This window comes from Aspergillus undulatus (genome assembly GCF_047715775.1).
Source record: "Aspergillus undulatus strain CBS 261.88 unplaced genomic scaffold BDV17scaffold_79, whole genome shotgun sequence".
Classification (NCBI taxonomy): domain Eukaryota; kingdom Fungi; phylum Ascomycota; class Eurotiomycetes; order Eurotiales; family Aspergillaceae; genus Aspergillus; species Aspergillus undulatus.
Genome location: NW_027396683.1, coordinates 22,653 through 40,982, shown reverse-complemented (window position 1 = coordinate 40,982; position 18,330 = coordinate 22,653). Strand labels below are relative to the sequence as shown.

The 18,330-nt window shown below is 52.0% G+C and overlaps 8 protein-coding genes across 8 annotated transcripts; 5 read left to right on the top strand and 3 right to left on the bottom strand.

Moving 5' to 3' along the window:
- Positions 1-13: 13 nt before the first annotated feature.
- BDV17DRAFT_295950 (putative secretory component protein shr3) lies at positions 14-773 on the top strand (the record flags this gene model as incomplete). Its single annotated transcript, XM_073763189.1, has 2 exons — positions 14-59; positions 217-773. The coding sequence occupies 2 exons, from the start codon at positions 14-16 to the stop codon at positions 771-773; spliced, it is 603 nt and encodes a 200-aa protein (XP_073610695.1).
- A 15-nt stretch (positions 774-788) lies between these two features.
- On the bottom strand, positions 789-2,369 carry BDV17DRAFT_225846 (uncharacterized protein). The gene is made up of 2 exons (XM_073755700.1): positions 1,425-2,369; positions 789-1,376 (listed from the first exon to the last, which is right to left on the bottom strand). Exons 1-2 carry the CDS (start codon positions 2,173-2,175, stop codon positions 1,051-1,053), a joined length of 1,077 nt encoding a protein of 358 aa, XP_073610694.1. The 5' UTR covers positions 2,176-2,369; the 3' UTR covers positions 789-1,050.
- BDV17DRAFT_225691 (uncharacterized protein) lies at positions 2,310-2,838 on the top strand. The gene has a single exon (XM_073755698.1). It carries the CDS (start codon positions 2,445-2,447, stop codon positions 2,715-2,717), a length of 273 nt encoding a protein of 90 aa, XP_073610693.1. The 5' UTR covers positions 2,310-2,444; the 3' UTR covers positions 2,718-2,838.
- On the top strand, positions 2,839-3,675 carry BDV17DRAFT_225875 (uncharacterized protein). The gene is made up of 2 exons (XM_073755701.1): positions 2,839-3,272; positions 3,370-3,675. The coding sequence occupies exons 1-2, from the start codon at positions 2,960-2,962 to the stop codon at positions 3,459-3,461; spliced, it is 405 nt and encodes a 134-aa protein (XP_073610692.1). The 5' UTR covers positions 2,839-2,959; the 3' UTR covers positions 3,462-3,675.
- A 574-nt stretch (positions 3,676-4,249) lies between these two features.
- Positions 4,250-4,960, top strand: BDV17DRAFT_225777 (uncharacterized protein). The gene is made up of 3 exons (XM_073755699.1): positions 4,250-4,335; positions 4,395-4,808; positions 4,898-4,960. Exon 2 carries the CDS (start codon positions 4,405-4,407, stop codon positions 4,732-4,734), a length of 330 nt encoding a protein of 109 aa, XP_073610691.1. The 5' UTR covers positions 4,250-4,335; positions 4,395-4,404; the 3' UTR covers positions 4,735-4,808; positions 4,898-4,960.
- Positions 4,961-6,794: 1,834 nt separating this feature from the next.
- Positions 6,795-7,466, bottom strand: BDV17DRAFT_285091 (uncharacterized protein; the record flags this gene model as incomplete). Its single annotated transcript, XM_073760640.1, has 1 exon — positions 6,795-7,466. The coding sequence occupies one exon, from the start codon at positions 7,464-7,466 to the stop codon at positions 6,795-6,797; it is 672 nt and encodes a 223-aa protein (XP_073610690.1).
- A 5,011-nt stretch (positions 7,467-12,477) lies between these two features.
- BDV17DRAFT_225624 (Zn(II)2Cys6 transcription factor) lies at positions 12,478-14,996 on the bottom strand. The gene is made up of 3 exons (XM_073755697.1): positions 14,663-14,996; positions 14,401-14,604; positions 12,478-14,348 (listed from the first exon to the last, which is right to left on the bottom strand). Exons 1-3 carry the CDS (start codon positions 14,796-14,798, stop codon positions 12,646-12,648), a joined length of 2,043 nt encoding a protein of 680 aa, XP_073610689.1. The 5' UTR covers positions 14,799-14,996; the 3' UTR covers positions 12,478-12,645.
- A 1,326-nt stretch (positions 14,997-16,322) lies between these two features.
- On the top strand, positions 16,323-17,860 carry BDV17DRAFT_275905 (uncharacterized protein). Its single transcript, XM_073759278.1, has one exon. It carries the CDS (start codon positions 17,023-17,025, stop codon positions 17,269-17,271), a length of 249 nt encoding a protein of 82 aa, XP_073610688.1. The 5' UTR covers positions 16,323-17,022; the 3' UTR covers positions 17,272-17,860.
- Positions 17,861-18,330: the final 470 nt, after the last annotated feature.

The window sequence follows — 18,330 nt, the reverse complement described above, 5'->3', positions numbered from 1 at the left end:
AGAAACCGCCACAATGACTCTCCGCTACGGGTCCTTCGCAACCTTCCTGATCGTATGCCGTACGTATCCATATCCATCCCAGCACACGACCCCTACCCCCATAACCAGCGCATCCGCGCCGCCAGCCCATTCAGCCCATCCGGCCTCGATTCCCCTCCTTCAAAACCAAACAGAAAACCAAACAGAAACCAAAACTAACTTACTGAACAAAAACAGCAACGTCTTTCTTCCTCGGCATAATCTTCTCCCTCTTCCCCTACGACTACCCAGTCCTCTGGTCAACCTCCCCCACAGTCTCAAGCGCCTACGACAGTCTCGAAACGCACCTGCGGCTCCTGCACGCCTCACCCCCCTTAATCCCGCGAATCCTACACATCGTGATCTTCCTCGGCCTCGCCGGGTTGATAATGAAACTATGGCGGCCCTCCGAATCAAATATGCTCTTCGACGGCGCCTCGCTCGTCCTCTACGCGTGCGGGATAACAGTGTACGTTGCGAATATTGTCAAGGGGTTGCGCCTTGCTAGTGGGGGTATGTATGGGGCTGAGCTTGCGAGTTCTGAGGAGGAGGTTGGGCAGATTTTGGGGAGGGAGGATAGTCTTAAGGTTTTGAGCGCGAGTAATACGATATTGGCGCTTGTGCTTGTTGGTGTGCTGGTTTTGCAGGCGGGGCAGTGGTATGCGGAGCGGAAGGATGCGCAGGAGGATGAGAGTTTTGCGGCTGGGAAGGGGGAAGGGAAGAAGGGGGGTGAGAAGAAGAAGAAGGCGATTTAAGTGGGTTCAGGAAGTAAGGAAGGAGTGTTTATTGTTATAATGTGGAGATATTGATAGGGTAGGGTAGTAGGAAAAGAGGAAGGATTTGGTATCTACTTGACTGTTCTATGTACATGAGGCTGTCGACTCGATGTTTTATTGCGAACATGGATGGTGGTCATGTCAAAATGCTGTCGGGGGAATCATGCGGTGCCTGGTCAGCGCGGTTATATAAAGAGCTGAAGTAAAAGTAATGATGCTGGGACATAAAGAAACGTAACGGGTTCGTGGTTCATGGTCACATATGCAGTTCAGGGCTGAATGAGAAGGGACTCCGTGGTAGGTCCGGCGACCGGGGGCTCAGTGCCTTTGCGAAAAGGTCCTCTCCGGAATCTGAAGCTGAGCTACCGGTGGGAGCAGGCGCACCTAGCGATGCAAAACCAGTGTTGAATCCCACGCCCTGTTGCGCTTGGAGAGACTCTGGGGGGTAGTGAGCTACCGTCTTGACGTCTGAAGTGGGGTTGGAGGTGGGGTTGGATCGTGGCGCTGATGGCTGGATGCTGTGGAAGGAGTTGAAAGAAGACATGGCGACATCAGGGGACTGCGGGGAAAGCAGATGAGCGCCTAGAAGGGTCAGAAACATTGAAGAATCAGCAGGGCATGAGTTCTTACCTTCCGCCATGGAGAGTTCCCGCTGACTTGTCTGCAGCTTAAGGCCCCGCAACTTCTCCCCAAGCTTGCCCCCAGAGCTAGGCGACACAGGTGTGGCAGGTCCCATTGGATAGTTCGGATCTTGGTTCTGGACCGACTGCTTTTGCGCATCAGATCCGAGCCCGAAATTGGCCTCAATCCATTCCTTTTCTTGTAGTGCCATATGAAGAGCGATCCCCTCGACGTTGTTCAACGATTCCTCCCGGATTTCCTTGTCCAGCACTTGCGCCCGTTTCTTCGCCCAGATTGTGTGCAAAACCCCCTTCTTGCCGGCCGAGCGACCATCTGCTCCGAGTTCTGGTGGGAATATAGCGGGGAGAGGGTTCAGTTGTATCGGGCTCGGTTTCTCAGAGGTGGCGGAGGACTGCGGCGGGTTATATGACAGGGTGACGGCGGGCGGGATCGTGACATGCGGAGGTAGTAGAAAGTACAGTCGTCGAGTGTTGCTGCCGGTCTTTTCGTCGGCGGGGAGAATGGCCTTCTTGCCCTCCCATTCCACGTTCCAAGAGCCACCAGACGGGAAAGAAGAGCGACTCCAGTCGTCGTCTTCCCACTCAATCATCAGGATCTTCGTCCCATCGTTGCCCTTACCCGCTTCGAATTCGAAACGAGCTAGAGCTGTGATGGACAGACTCCCGCTGCCACCGCGAGGGGTCTCGAGAGAGGCGAAATCGCTATCCGGAGTAAAGGGAGTCGGTAAGGACTGCGCCATAGTGCGGGTTGATAAGAGGGGAGGGCGGCAAGGGAGGAAGAAAAGAGAAGAAAACGGGGCCTTTCTCGATTAGGAAAGATGGCAGAGCGCTGCAGTCAGGTCAAGGCGGGTGGGTTATGCTGAAGAAGGCTGCAGCATCTGAAGGAGTTGGTAATCCTAGCAATGTGGACTTGGACTTGGAGTGGAAGGAGGAGGAGGGAAGGAATCACGGGATTGAAGTCTGGCCAGTGGCCACTGCCAGCTCTAGTCTGTGATGGCGGTTGTTATTTATGGATACATCACGACAATCATTGAGGGGTCCGTGGGTTCTAATTTTAGCTCTCTCTTGGCATCTCTCACCTTCCTCATCTCTTGTCTCTACAAATATCACACTCTCGCTCAGTCGGTCTCTTTCGGCAGTCAACTTCGCCTATTGTCGCCTCCGACAAAGGTCATTTGAAGAGTTCCCCGGCCTCACCGGTTCGGGCTTCATTCCGACGATGAAAGAATCAGCCTTCGAGATCTACCAAGGACAGCTTTGCCGGCGTGCCATGCTAGTCTGATTCAACCTTGTCAGCCTTGAAAAAACCTGAAAAGATGTCAGATGGAGGATATTGGATGAGTCAAGGTATCTACCGCAACCGTCAACCCCGACGGTCATGCGGCTCTTGATACTTGTCTGGATGTGGCCAGTATTTACGGCGTCGACCGGCACCACAGCAGCAGCATCGACCATTCCAGACTTCGAGGCTGAAGGAAACAGTGCACAGTGCTCACCTTGACATACCAGATTCAATCCGTCGCCATGTTTGTCCCACCTAGTTGCCCGGTTTCCAACCGCCAGTTGTCATCAGTGGAGCGCTGCCGCAAGACGAGCGCTGCTGCCTATCTATCTCTGCGACCAACCCCTCTAGGTTCAGCCTTATACGTTTGTCCCACAAGTGAGAAAGACCGTACAGTATTGGCGAAGCCCTGGATACGTGGTAATTACCTGCAACCGAGTCTTTTGTCCATGATACCGCTTATGCATGCCGATTGGATCACTCTTTACATTCTGAAGCGCCTGTTGAACAATCACAACTTGGCCGTGATATTTCTGCAAATGAGATCAAAGAAATGTGTACAGAAGATGACATGCCTGCTCCCAGCCACGCTTTAGCTCGGCAATATCTCCATCAACGAGCTCTCAGAATTCGACTGCTGACGAACCACCAGATGCTTACCGGGGACTATTGCCACCTATTGGCTGGGGGATCTTTTTGAGCTGTCAGCTGCTGACCACTCACGGTCGACTCGTGTGCCTCTGACGTGACACGACTGCAACTTTTCCGCTCCGCGACTGCTCATGGTTGGCTAGATGACGCATTCAGTTTGGGCGAAGCGCCCACCAACAATGGCATTCCAGAGCACTTCTCCTGGCATACAAGTCTTCTCGCTGCGAAGATCATCGGTGCCTCATCGCTTGGCTGCTAGAATAAACATGTCTTGGACAGACACTGTTTCGTGAATGGCTGTTGCTATGGGATACCCCTCTTCAAAGCTACATCCATGGTCACCGTCTTGCGGACGGTAATACTCAAACCATACTAAATACCAGCCGACTTTCACTACGAGGTCACACTTGGATACGGCCTGCTGACTGGGCGCGGACGGTACCCCTCGCTTTGCCCCTCACTTTGCGAGACAATGTCGAGCAGTGCAGCATCAGGATCCGCAGTAACGCGGGGAGTAGCGAATGCAGTCTAGCCCATTGTCTACCGTCCTCGAGGGAGACAGGACACTCGGATGTGCAGAATTACCGCGGCGTAAAGACGTAAAAGTGTATTACAGTCAGGTTCTGCAGAAAGCTGACCTTGCCGTCCTGGTCACTTGGTGTGCAATCGCATCTATCACCCTAGAGGATCGCCGAAGGGAAGGGCAGGCCCGCGTTCTGGCTGGTGGACGATGTTGGAGACCTTGCAGAGACAGGCTAGGGTGTGCGATCACGGCGTCAATATAAGAGACCGGGTGTGATGAGGTGCGTCTGCATGAAACCTTGCTGAATCTTTCACACTGGCTGTGAGAGTCGAGTCCCAGTCAGCGGAGTCCGTCCGGCGGCTGTTCAGCTGTTCAATTCTGCAGGCTTCCTTCACAACGACATCGCTCGATATATTGGCGAGATCAGCAAGATCCGCTCGCTGTGCCGAATGCTTACCAGAAACCCAACCAATCCAGAATATGAGAGTAACACCCCCTCACAGATCCAGGACAATGTCTCGTCTCTATCCACCAGTAGCACGTACGTACGCAAACCGCTCCTCCAGCATCAGCAGCTCAGGACGATTCAACTCGACTCGACTCGAACGACAATGGCACCCTTTAGCGCCCACCTTCCCCAAACGCACATCAATCCCCACGCACCTTCCACCACACCACCCAATGACAGGACTCCCGTTCGAGAAAAAGGCACGAAGAGGGGGAAGGGCATCAATCATCAACACACCAGCGGCGGCCCCGTCCCAAAGCGGAATAGCGCCGGCGCTTAACTGCAGGTGCCACGATGCTCATTGTCCTGGATGTATCCTGATTGGTCGTCTCTGACGGACAGGGCTTCATGGTGGGCGGCTTCTGTCAATTATTCATCCCTCATGTCGGAATAAGAAGTATTGGAAAGAGTGAGTGGCATTACAGATCTATTGATGTTTTTATTGAGGTTGATCCAATACCGTATAACTAAAGCGGATATTCTGTACGGTCGGTACAGTCCCTGAAGCACCGCACTTACCACCCGATCTCCATCCTATCTCCATCTCCAGACCGGACCGGACCCAACCAGAAGCCGGACCCAGACGGGACGCGACGGGGGCGGTACCAGGCCCAGCAACTTGGAAGGTGGAGAGTTATTTTGGGGCCTGAAACAACCCTACGCACCCCTATCACATCCCCAGGCTCCCAGCTCCATCTCAAACCACTCTGAAGCAATCACAACCGCGCTCCTGAAACGGTTTTGAAATAGAAGGGAGGGTTGCTGACCCAGTTTCAGCTGCCTATGCACGGAGAGGTCCGTAGGTATGTAATCTATCTGATTCTGATTCTAAAGAACAAGCTGTGAGGTTTGGGGAAGGAAAAGAACACTCGATTGAAACGTCTAAACTTCTCGTAAACTAATCCTTCGTATTACGGGCTCCCTAGAAGATTCAAGACAGGTTCCAGCGCGCCTAAACCACGCCAATCACAGTGCATACAATCCATGTTCCCACATGCTATAGACAACTAATGGTGACCGCGGAGTACCAGTTGCAGGAATAGACTACTTGCTTCTGCTCGCAGTTGTGATACGGAAATGATCAGCAGAGGGGTCCATGGATCAGGCAGGAGAAGTCAGGCACACGATTTGGTTTTCGTGGAGACTCCATGGCTGTTGGTGGTCAAGTTCCAGCACACAGGAAAGTTTGGAGACTTTGAAGTTTATTTTGGGGGTGGGCAGTATGTACGGTATGTACGGTAAATTACGTGATATATAAAATGGGTGCCTAGGCTGGAGGGGTTATGAGTTATTCAGTGTAGGGCTATTCTGGCTTATACTACCTGTTTGAGTAATGATTGTAGTTGGCAATGGGGCTAGTTATTATTAGTCTCATTCTATTCTCTGTCCAGTCAGCTCAGATCTAAATCCAGAACTTGATGTTATCTATAGAGTACATACAGGGTATAACCTCGGTCCCAATAAACCCCGTCAACAACAAAGAAAGACAGCTTCCAAGGTCTAACTCGCCAGTGAGCTGTCCATACACCATAGATAGAACTACGGTGGCATGACTCAAGTACAGGACCTCGCATCTCCAGATCCGCAAAACCTGGCCTGATCTGAGCCTACCTGACTGACGTCTTACCCTCCCACCCAATAAAACCAAGTACCGATTCCCCGGTACCAGTCACATCGTGGGTTCTTTCTTTGTCTCTTGCTCCAACTCCTGCCAATCCTTTGCCATCACGTTCGAATCGCGATTTGCCTGGCTCGTTGGCCCTGACCAGAAGCTTTGGAGCCGGTAACCCCCGATTATCGATTAAAGGATTTGCCCCTGCGTCAGCTCCTCAGGTTGGTTGTGGGACGGTGGTTACGTACTTTTTTCGTTCGGCAGGGGGATCCGATAGGGTTAGTTGATCCTTATACGAGGGGCAGAATTTTATATTGCGAGGCAAGGCAGCGCAGCGAGGCAGTAAGGCAGAAAGAGTTAGCTGTTCTTGTTGTCAGATCTGACATGTGCGGTCTCAGGTCTCACCTGTTCCGAAGTTTGGGTCGTGTTTGAGACGACGCTTGCTCGACGCTGTTTGTTGGTCCTGGGTCTAGCGTCGCGGGTGTCTGCTGAGTGTAAATTGATTTTCGACCTTTGGATTGGATCTTAAGACCATGAAAGACAAAGGAAATAGTAATGAGTCGGGATGGGAACATGTTGGGTAGCGCTCGGCGCTCAAGAATATTTCTAGATTACTATTCACGTATTGAGAAGATATTGACAAAAGAGAAATGAAAGGGACCGAATATTGTCTCCGCTGAAATAACAGCATCCCGGAAACTCCGCGCACCAGACCGACAGTAGTACGCCCGAAAAAGACCAAACCGAAACCCAAACAGTGAAGTAGGAAAAGAATAGAAAAGATCACTTGGATTCGTCACTATCGTGACTGCGCTTCCTTCGCTTGCCCTTGGGCGGCTCATCAAGCTCGGTTGTCTTGTAGGTGATGGTGTGTGTGATGACATGCTTGACGCTCATCTTGTGATTGGAGCTTCGTGGATTTGCGCTTCGAGGAGGATCAAGATAGCGCATCCTCCAATCGATGGGAGAGTAAGGAGTTCGAGCGATAGTAGCGCTGCGGGGCCCAGCGCTTCGAAGGCCGGCACTTCTGAGTGGCTCCGCCGATGTTGGTGAATGCCTAAGCGCCGGCGGGATGCGCAGCCGGCGCAAGTTGCTTAATTCTCGTCGAGCAGGAGGTGGCGCAAGAGGAGTTGGCGGAGGCAGTGAGGTTGTTGCTGATCGCGCAGGCTCGTTGAAACTGAAGGCGCCGCTGACTGCGCTGGATGGTTGTGACCGTGCAGATTGGAAATTGTGGCGGTCGAACCTGACCTTCGAGAAATCTACCCCATCGGCATTATCAGGGCTCGAGAAGATGGGTGTGAAGGCTTTCAAGAACTCTGTGTAGGCGGCAGGAGGAGTAATAGGTGTGTCTCCGGTTCTTCCTGTCCCAGCGCTTGAGTCTGTATGGTATTCGGAGGGGAATGTGATGTTGCTGGGCGTCTTGAGAGGAGGGAGGACTGGCTTGATGGAAGGCATCTTGCTTGGCGGGTCGTCGAGTATAGTAGATAGTAGAGGAATGATGTAACGAAGGTAGGCGTCCCAGGGTAGGCGCTGAGGTATACGGTGGACGTGGAAGTATGCGAAAGAGAGTATAGACCACGCAACAAGAGCAACAGGTCGGAAGGGGGAGGGCAAGATGTGAGAGAGGGACAGAGATGCAGGAGGGTAGTATGGAGGGCGACAGTCTCTCCTTGAGCCTCTCACTGAACGAGAGAAGAGAGGGGAGGACGGTGCGAGGAGGAGGATTGGGTTTATTTATTGAAGAAGGGCGCCAAACGGTGGTGACTTCACTGCTGTTTCCGTACCGTCACGCCGTTAGATACGTCGCTGATACCGCTCCGTTACCGATCTGTGTACCGTCGCCCGTGTCAGTGTCACGCGCTAACTGCATATGGCTAGCCCCATCACCCTTAGCTTCACAGTGCGCGGCTGTCGAAGACTCATGGTCGAACACTTCAACACACTCGAGTCTCGCTCACTGTGGAGCTGCTCGTTCTGGACGTGGATGGACTCACCGGCTTGCAGACTTGGGGTCTTCTGAAGTGGATGTCAATCACCAATTCCACTTGAGGGTGCAGATGCTGTCTCGCTGCTTCGCCAATCGCAGCCCAGGCTCATCAACGGAGGATGCAGATGAGGTGAAGGGAAACTGAATTCACTCCTGGAGAACAAAAGTATCGACGCGGGCGTTAAGTGCTCTTTATATTTCTGACTCCTCCCAGGGTCTTGGGAACGGAGATTGAGGCCCGCTTGTCAATAATGTCAATCATTCCGGCCTCACGACTCGCAATGTCCCAGCAATTCCAACAAGCTTGGGACTAAACCCGCCGGTTGTCGCGCTCTCTGGGGCCAAACAGTCAATCATAGGCCAATTCCCCCTTTCCATCGAAAGCCCAACAAACTTCCTCCACTATCGCGCAAACAAAACCGATTCCTTCTTGTCCTATCAGCCACTCAGGAATCGATCATGCTCTGACCCTCGTGGTACGCGGTCTGTTGCCGCGCATGGCTTTCTGACCCAGCCTAAAGTCCACAAGCCACACTGGCGAAGCCGCCCTCCACGATCCTCCGTTGGCACTGGGAACGCCGAGTCAGTAATACTAGACTGCCGTTGGCTTCCGCAGTTCCAATCTGATTCTAGCTCGGCGGTTGGGGCTGCCCAGGACCCATCCGCTCTTCTTGGTTCGCCCCCTAAAGATGGGGCTACTCATCCGTAAATTGGTCGGGCGGCTATACCCAAGCTCAGCGCTTACAACCTGCCTATCTGAAGTCGCATCGACAAATGATCAGCTGGAATGCATGTTGGATTGAGGAGTCGCTCGTATGTCGCCATACAACATCCCAGCTTGCAGAGATTCGCAATTCTGCAGCTGTCACTTTCTGCTCTCTGGCCTATCAAATCTGCCTTCTGCCTGCTGTCTCCAACCTTCGCTAACTAGCTGTTGCAGCTTCCGAGACCTAGGATCCTACCCTGTCGGCTGTTTGAGGCAATCTGTCTCGGCAATCTGTGCATGATCACCGTTGGTTTGTCATGGGCGATCCTCTTATTGTTCCTTCTGTCTCAATCTGCGGAGCTGCATTAGACCGACACATGGTTGTATATTAAACGCCGACGAGCCCCATCGCCCAACTCAGCTCGTCCTTGGTCCCAAAGATGAGACCACTCAGGTCGCACTCCAGCCCAACAAGCACGGACGACGTCGAATCCTTTGTTGGTATGACCGAGAGAGTGTAACCGAAAGGCTTCAGACTCGAGCAATCAATTTCAGCTCCGACGCTGGGTTCAAATGCCTACAAAGGGGAATTGATGCCCTTTCAGTGATACTCAACCTTTTTTCAGTCAAACACACCGCTCAGATAGCGATATCGTCGTCGTCAGCGTTTTTAGCCAACTCACCGACATGCTCTCTATTGGATAAGCTCTTTGAGTTTTTGAAATCCACGCAACGTCCACGTGCTGGGAATCTTGAATACACTTTCTGAGGACCCATGGTTCGGCCAACACCAACGCATGCTGGATTTTGCTTGGCCCTGATATGATTGAGCTTTGGAACCGAAAATTAGGATGACCCACGACTTGGTCCACGTCAAAGCGAGATAGCGCATTGTAAGCTGTGTCGCTTCCTTGAATTGAATCGTCGCTCAGAGTCCGTGGCTTATGCCCATGGCTTGGGCGTACGGTGAGTGCGCTGCCACAGGTGCGCTGTCATTGTGGCTGCATCTCTACGCCATGCTATGCTCGACCCAACCTTCTCATCCATTGAACGCTCCTCTCCGATTTCTCCGGCTTGGGGCAGGCGGGCATTGAAGTTCAACGCTGGACAAAACGAGCATTTCCCGGAACATAATTCGTGGCGGCATCCTTTGATCGTTGTCTGCTCATCCAGCACCTTGTTTATCCCACCCTAAGCCCACATCAATCGGTGACAGACGAGTATCAAGATTCAATTCCACTCAAAGGCTCATTTACAGTAACCGAAAACATCCCATTAAGTATTAGCATGGAGTAATTACTAACAGTAGCTAGCTTTAACGAGATTCTATGCATACCGACCTTATACTACCATTTCAATGCGGCCCCCAAACTCCATCATTCAGCGCTTATTTTATGACTTTCGGGCCCTATCCTCTTACGAATATGGTCAAGTCTCTCTAAGTACAAGCGTCTTTGAGCACACCTTCCATTCACCTCAGCAGCCCTCGAGAACAGGCTGTTCCTTACACAACCATACCTCCTCCGCTTTATCCTTATACTCAAAGGAAGGAGCGACTGACAGTGCCATCCTCGGACGGCGGTATCAATATTGACTTCCTCAGGAAGGTGCTCCTAGTCGTTCCTTCTCTCAATAACCGGTATCTGCTTAGGACGGAGCGCTCCGTGCTGAGGTCGTTCCTTCCTCCGGTAGTCGTTCCTTACCCATACGGAAGGCGCCCCTGATGCCTGGTCGCGCCTTCCTTCGCCAACCGGTTTATTGGTTAAGGAAGGTGCACCTGATGGCCCTGGGTCGCCCCTTCCTGCAATGCCTAGTTTATCCTCAGGAAGGTGCTGGCGGGTCGTTCCTTTCTCCGATGGTTGTTCCTTCCGCTTAGGAAGGAGCCTCTAGTCGTACTGGTCGCTCTTTCTCTTGAATCGTCAGTTTATTCTTTCAGGTAGGAGCGCCGGGCCATCGTGCCTTCCTCTACCTACGGTATGCCTCTTCCCGATCGAGAAGGTACCCGTGGCAGTCGCTGCTGCCTCCAACGGTAGGATCTGTCTAAGAAGGCACGCTTTGGCTCCGGGCTGGGCTGTTCCTTACATACATGAGTTCTACTTGGCCATGTCGAGAGGGACCCGAGGCAGACACTCCTGCTTGAGGTCCTTCCTTTTTTCTTTTCTCTTCATCTTCATGTTTCACTCTATGTACATTTCTTATGCCAGCGGCAAACAATGCACTACGCTGGCAAGTAGTATGTACGATAAGTATCTCCCCACATCAGGCGATCTCGCAATTCTCACTCAATGCCTAGGCAATAAAGTATGCATGTTCGCAGAAAAGTAGGCAAGAAGGTAGAAAGGAGTACCTTATGTAGCAGACCATCCCGTTACTAAGTGTGTTTGCCCGTCTCCCGTCGCAAAGCAGTGCGGTGTGGTATGGTGCGGTGAGCAGTCTATCCATCTAGATACCCTACCTTAAATCACAATAAGCACGCACTGAGCCTACGCCGAGAGGCGCTCTCTTCCCAAACTAGGTGGACGACCTAGTCGGGTTATACTGAGATCATCCAAACGCGCATCTACCTCCTCCCTGCATTTTTAACGCAGAGCAGACGCAGCCATCTCACGCCCGGCCTACCTGACTCAATCTATGCATTTCTCACTGGTGGCTACTGGTTACCAGTTTACCAGTAGACGGGCCTTCCCCTCGAGTGTATCAATTGAGTAAACGTAATACCTCTCCATCATACAATACAACCCCCAGACCCTCAAGTCGTGCACTATGCGCTGTCCATATCCTAACAATGCATCCCGACTACGCCGCAATATACCCACCATATCCAAGCCCATCCTTTAGAGTTTAGACTCTTGAGACAAAGTACAACTCAGCGGCAGCCAACCAATGATATCACCGATACAGAGCAGCTAAACGCGAGCACCGATGTGGGTAGTGGTGAGGGGTTTAGCGAATGGATTGAGGGGGTCAGCAAGACTAGCGGGGGTCTTAGGGAAAAGTACTCGGTTAGAGGCTGAATTGGGGCTTCAGCTGATGGGTTAGATATGCAAGTATCTGCGCGTTGACGCGGGAGAAGTCGAGGCGGAAATTTCCAAGGGCTTCTTGGATAGAAGGGGAGTGGGATTGGTGGTGCACGGGCAATTCGAGTCCACAGATTTGAAAGGTTGGGCAGAGGCGCAGGAGATGAACTTAAAAGACGCACTGAAGCGCGTGGAGTGGATCAGTATCATGTTCGTGACATGACATGAAAGGGCTGGTTTATTCGCCACACGGCTACAGAGAAGAGAGGAATAAATTCGCTGGGAGGAAAGGACGGTTGGATTAGGTGGTGCCACTGAGGGCCTGGGCTCAACTCTAGCCGTAATACTCCATTCGCCGCTCTGATACCATAGGTATAGATAGAACGACGCAGTCTAGCGAGTGTGGGAGGGTAAGCCAACCAATGCAAAGATGATAACACCAGATCCAACAAATAACAACGTAGTCCAGCCGCCGGTCGTAAGTCCAGTTGCTGAGCTCCGTGACCACAAGGTCCAAATTCCTAATAACCCCCTAAAGAAATTCACAAAGCAAGCAAATCCAGCACCAGTAACACCATATTCCCCATGAGCATCAGACTCATATCCAGTGGTATCTCGGATAATAATCGATCGTGAACGTGTCCCAGTAGTTCATTCCCGAAGGAGGAGCCGCCTCGGCAAAAGGCAAAGCAGGTGAGCAGATTCCCTGACCTGCAGTGAAATATCAACGAATTCAAAACAAAGTGGGTATATAACGAATGGTAGATTATTCGAATAGCAGATTCGAGATCGCAAAATAATTTCACCAAATGGTCGCAGGTACAAGCCAGCTTGTACGAGTTTTCCTTTCCAGGGTCCTCTCGACGCTATGAGATACAATCTCATGAGAAGTAAAAATGTGTGCTCTTGTATCTTGATACAAGATCAAAGAATAAGGTAGTTCCAGCCATTCTGCTGCATTATGTCCCGCCAATGTGGCTTCTTCAGTTCTTTCGTCGTTGGCCAGCTGATCTCGCCTTCCTTAGGGGATGTCGGGGGCTCGTCCTTGACGGGGCTAGCCGTTTGTGAGGAAGAAGATGTGTTCTCTTCTGTGCTGCTGACTTGCTCGGAGAGGTACTCATCGGTAACTCGCCATACCTCTTGCAGAATTTTGTACATCCGGCCGAAGCTACCAAGGGTAGCGTGTTCGGCGAGGGCGGCAGCTCGCTCAGTCAGGACGTTTCGGAATTCGCAACCTGGAGTAGAGTAGACGCCGGCGATGAATAGTGGCCATACAAGTGAGCGGTCGAATCCGCCGGGCCCAGAGGGTATGTACTGGAGGGCGCTTGCCAGCGCTTGGACCAAATTGATGTTGCTTGGCTGGGTCGCTTCAAACCCGGGGACAAGACTGCAAAGGTAGATCCGGGCAGCAATGCGGAAAATGGCAGTCATGTTCTTGGTCAAGATCTCAGGGCGAAGCAATCCTGATGTTGCCGAGAACGGGCTCTCCAGCATGTGGTCAGCGGGCTCGGTGAATTCCAATTGTTGTCCGAGACCTGAAACATGCGAGCAAACTTGCATATCATCAACCCGTCCATCTGCTTTCAGGGCATCCAAGCAAGCGATCTCTGAGATGAGATACATGACGCGATCCTCACAGCCCATGAGTTCTCGCAACCCAAGGGACACTCCGCCAAGGTGTTTTGATCGATAGTTGTGAGCAAATTCGGGCGTCCCGCGGTGCATTGTGGAGCCAAGAATATCAATCCAAGCCGTCAGAGACATGCTGAACGGCGGCAGCACGTACGGGTTGGGGGCGTCGGCAGTAAGACCGAGTCGTTGCACCAGGTTTGCAGCTGCCTGGAAGTGGTCCAACCAGGGGATGTCCGGAAGATTGTCATCGGCGGGGCCTACTGATGAGTGGAAGAAGATCATAGCTAGTGTGGCGTCGAGGATCTCCTGGTGTTCAGTGTCATCCCCCAAAGCTTGGCATAATTGGGAGATCGCTTCGAACCGATTCCGCATGATATCATGATCGATCTGCTCCCCGGTGATGTTCTCGGTTGTCTTGAGGTGAATCGCCGCCACACTGAGACAGCAATGTAGGTAGCACTTGTTGGTCTCCAGCGTCTGAAGTACAGCTTGCACGCGCAAATGTCCGCGATTGTGGGCCTCAAGGACGGGGAAGCTCATGGGCAGGACGCTGTGGATGAAATGGTCAAGAAGCGGTCGGTCATAATCATTAACGGGAATGTTCTGCAGCATATCGTATGAATCTGGGAATGTCTGATCACAAAGGGCGGGGTCGATCCCGGGAAGGGCTGGGGTTCGGAAGTATTCATCTTGAAACCACTCATCTCCCGGGAAAGTAGGCAGGGGCGCATTCAGTTGGGGCGGAGCAAATGTACTGAAGGTGGATGATATTGAGTCGTGGCGTAATTGAATGTCATTGACAAACGTTTGGCGCTCGGTCTTGACGTCTACTTCGTATGGGTACTGTTGTGCATACACAGCTTGGCCCATAGCAGGAGTCGGGAACTGCGATGCAAACATGTCGTAAGTCGTGGGTTCGGGGAAGGGACGACCGTATTCGAATTCTGGAGAAGTGGGAGAGTTGGCTGCCATGGCTCGGGCATGAGCCGTGGGATCTAGTACACCAGTTAGCTGAAAGGGGGCAAGTTAACAAAGCAGTTGTCATACCTATGGCTAATGAGCCGCTGCGCTCATTCATCTTTGTCTGCTTGATCTTGTTCTTAATGCGTTCCTTGTGCATTTTTCTCTGCTCCGCATTACCCCACCATATCGGGCGCTTGTACTCGCATTTGACGCAGAGGTTGCTGCAGGCTCCGCATGAAGGGTGTTGCTCATCGCACTTCTTCCGACGAAGGCGACATGTGAAGCAGCCTATTATACAGAGCTTCCTGTTAGATGCGCCGGATATGTATGATTAAAAGTGGCTTACCAGAGCGAGATCGCTTGTGGGACTTTGTAGTTCCATCTGTAGGCTTTGGAGTACCTTCGCTTCCCGACGATGCCTGAGACTCGGCCGCTCGCTTCGTGGCGGCGGCATTGACCTTCTTCCTTGGTGCGGCCGGCATATTGTTATATTATAGGTTGGAATCCGGGGTATAATTGCGCAAAGACACGGAAAGGGTCGAGAAGAACAGAACGGCCACTAGGTGTCGAGCAAGGTACAGCAAGCAATAATCGACAGTGATATTAGGGTGCAAAGCTGGACCAGCAGCCTTGGCTATCTATTAAGTAGAGTAAGAGAGCGTAAGGCGCGGTTGCCGAAAGACGAGACGACTGGGGACGACGCTGGGGAAACGGGAAGCGCAACGGAAGCATGATCGTGGGATCGAGGAACCTTTAAAGCTCAAGCGCGAGTCCATGGTGTTTCTATTTTGGAATTCCAGATAGCCGAAGGGAAAATTGGGTGGTGGGAGAGGCAGGCAGGGATTGGTGGGGGGAAGGATTGGAGATCGCCCGGTGGCTCTAAGTTAGTGTTGAGCAGGGGAGGGAATCATGCATGGAGAGAACCGGTGAGTTTGGCTTGGTTTGCTGGTCCCAACATTCGCAGGCTAATTTTGGATAATTTTGGTGTCTTTTTGGCCGCCGGCGCCTATGCATCTCGAGCCTCGATGCGGAATGATTGGACATCCTCTCCAGGTTAAGATGGGCGGCTGGAGAAGTGATTGGCGCTGATGTATCGCAAATATCGAGCGTCCGAGCTATCCGATGACCTGTGCTACAGCGCAATCCTTCAAGGTCTGCTAGCACGAGTGATTGCTTGCTTTTTCGGGCATCAGCCTGTCCCTCTCCACCGGAGAGTCTCCCGTTTTCTAAGCAGCCATGGCCGATGGCGGAAGACGGTGTAGACAGCCTGTATACTCTGTAGACTCAAGACGGCAATATATCAGTCTCTCTTCCCGCCCGAGAGTTGTGGCAGGAAGGGACCTTGAAAGTACACCCGCAGTCGACATGACAAATTTCCGTAGCCTCGACGACGCAATGGCCAATGGCAGGGTTCAGTCGACTAGAATAAAATTAGTCTGTGTTGGGAGCAGAGTCATGACCAAAACCTACCGGATTCGGGAAATGCGAGGGTCTCCCCGTGCACGGGTGATGGGACGAGACGGGGAGAGAGACCGTACGACAGGCAGGGATCCATCATCACGCTGACAGCGGGACTTGTCGAGTGCGAGGGGGGAGCAGGACAGGCCAATGATCGATGGAGTCAGTGTGCTGGAGGAGGTGGACGTGCAGAAGCTTTGCGGGGAGAGTGTCGAATCGCAGGTGGAAAGGGTGTGATGAGAGGTGCAGCTGAAGGAGCGCTAAAGTAGCGCCGCGAGCCAAGATTCCTTCCCGCGCCCGTCATTGGCGACACCACCAGGTTGCCCTGAGATTGCCTTAATTAGCAGCATTTACCGCCAGGATGAGCATCATTTACTGCGGTATTTCCTGGCAATTTGCAGCTGTTTATTCTTAGCTGTTTCCCCTCTTTGCTATTATTAACCTGCATTACACTGACCTCTCCGCCAGATTAGCTGTGATTAACTCCACTGTGATGTACCTGATTCCATGTCACACTGGGTCCCTTCTCAGTCTCTCGTCACAGTCACGTCGTGCGCAATTGGGTTGACAACTTGACATTGTCCAATTCCTCCTTGACATTGTTCTGACTTCTGAGTTCCTGTGCAGTCAATGTCATAATTGACTATGAATATCTGGATGATGTTATTACAGATGTCATCTCAAGGCCACCAGTCAGATCTCTTATCTCGATATCGGCTCGACCCTGCAAAGCCTAAAGTTTAGCGTCCATTTCACAGGCCACGCCAGACTGTCAGACTAGACTCGCACAACAACCCGGCATAAGCTCATTGTGACTCTCGTGCTTGTATAACATAAAGGCAAACAGCACACTCAGCATTGTTTGTCTCTGACCTGGCTTTCATCGACTCGGGCAGTTGTCTCAAAAGTCAAGGACGTTGTACCAAACAAAGCGGGGTAATCTGCGACTCATTGAAATGGATCCTAATAACACTCAATGAATCACGACCACGAGAAAAGTGGACTTCGACGGGAACTGGAAGGATCTCACACTATTCCACATCAAGTAACAGACGATATCCTCGCTGATCGAGATTTGATATTCATGAGACGCAACCTTAACGGCCACCCCGAACCTCCCCTCCCTCAGTCGCAACCACCAAATTAAGCGCCGCGAACAACAAGACTGGCTATCGACGCTCCGCGCTACCACCGCGCAGGAACCTCACCCATGCACCTGCACGAATACGAAGAAGATCAAATCCCGATATGCCATCGAACCCGAAAATCAAGAGGCGTCACTGGCTGTTAAGCGCTGGTCTCATTCTAGAAGGATCAGAAATTTGGAATCTTCATTCCAGCATGAACTCTACTTTAGCCTCAAGCCTGCGGTTGCATCCTGCGCAACTCTCATCGGGACTCTTTGACGTAGTTCCAACTCTCTTGCCGCCAGGTGCCCTTGCGCTTCAGCTTAACCTTGATCTTAAACACCGGACCTTGTGCCCTGTCACCCTGTGACGACTTGGACGATCGATCACCGAATCGCAGCGATCTGGTCTTGCTCATACCTTCCTTGTTCTCCACGTATCTATATCAGCCTCCAGCTATGGATAATCATTGACGCCCTAGATCGAATGCTAGTCATTAGCCGCTGTGGGCTGTGGGCTGCGGAACTCATTGCGTTGCCCTGAACTCTATCGCAAAATACTACTACTCCGAGTAGTAGATGAAGATGGAGGTCACTCGTAGGACTCCTGCCGGATTAAGCTACAACGGTTGCTCGTGGGTCGGACCCGTTGACTGTCGGTATCTGATATCGTAGATGATATTGATGGATCTCGATCGCCGTGTCCACACTGTCGTCACCGTGGTTTCAGCCCGTGTGGGTTCAGTGCCGGGTAAACGTCGGTGTGGTCGTTGGCTCCTACCTAGATACCACGTGCTGCGCAAGTGGAGTCAGTGCCCTATCTCTCAAGGTTGAAGAATACAATATTGATGAGCAATGAGCCGTGAGTAACTACAGACGGCTGAGCGGTATATTCTCTAAGTGATCGTGATTATTATTTTGTCGGTGAGGTGTGATGTTGGGGACATGGTGACTGACTACATATATACTCCGTGCCCAACGCGCGTTAAGACGGCTCACTGAAGTGGCTCCATCAATCATCCATTATTATCGATGTTTTCTATTCTAAACTTACCTAGAGAGAATTCCTCGGAATAGAAAAGAATGGAAGAGAAGACGGGACGAAAGACGACCTCCCTCCTGCCATTTAGCAGCCAATTCGCGCAGAAATGCTCGACGGCGCATACCTTTCGGAAAGCGTGCAGAATACAGATCCTGTGAGCTTCTTCCTGAATCTATGACATGTGTCTGGGCCTGCCCATCCCCAACCCTTCGCCATTGCCGGCGGCAATCATCCAGCCGTGATTGAGCCCACCGGGGTGCAGGGCATGCCTGCACCCTACCTACATCATGCTGGCTTCTGGAGTGGATCACGCAGATGCAGCGAGGGAGTTTGAAAACACTCTATCTAACTGTACCGAATCATTTCGGGGTTTTCGAGGACCGGGACC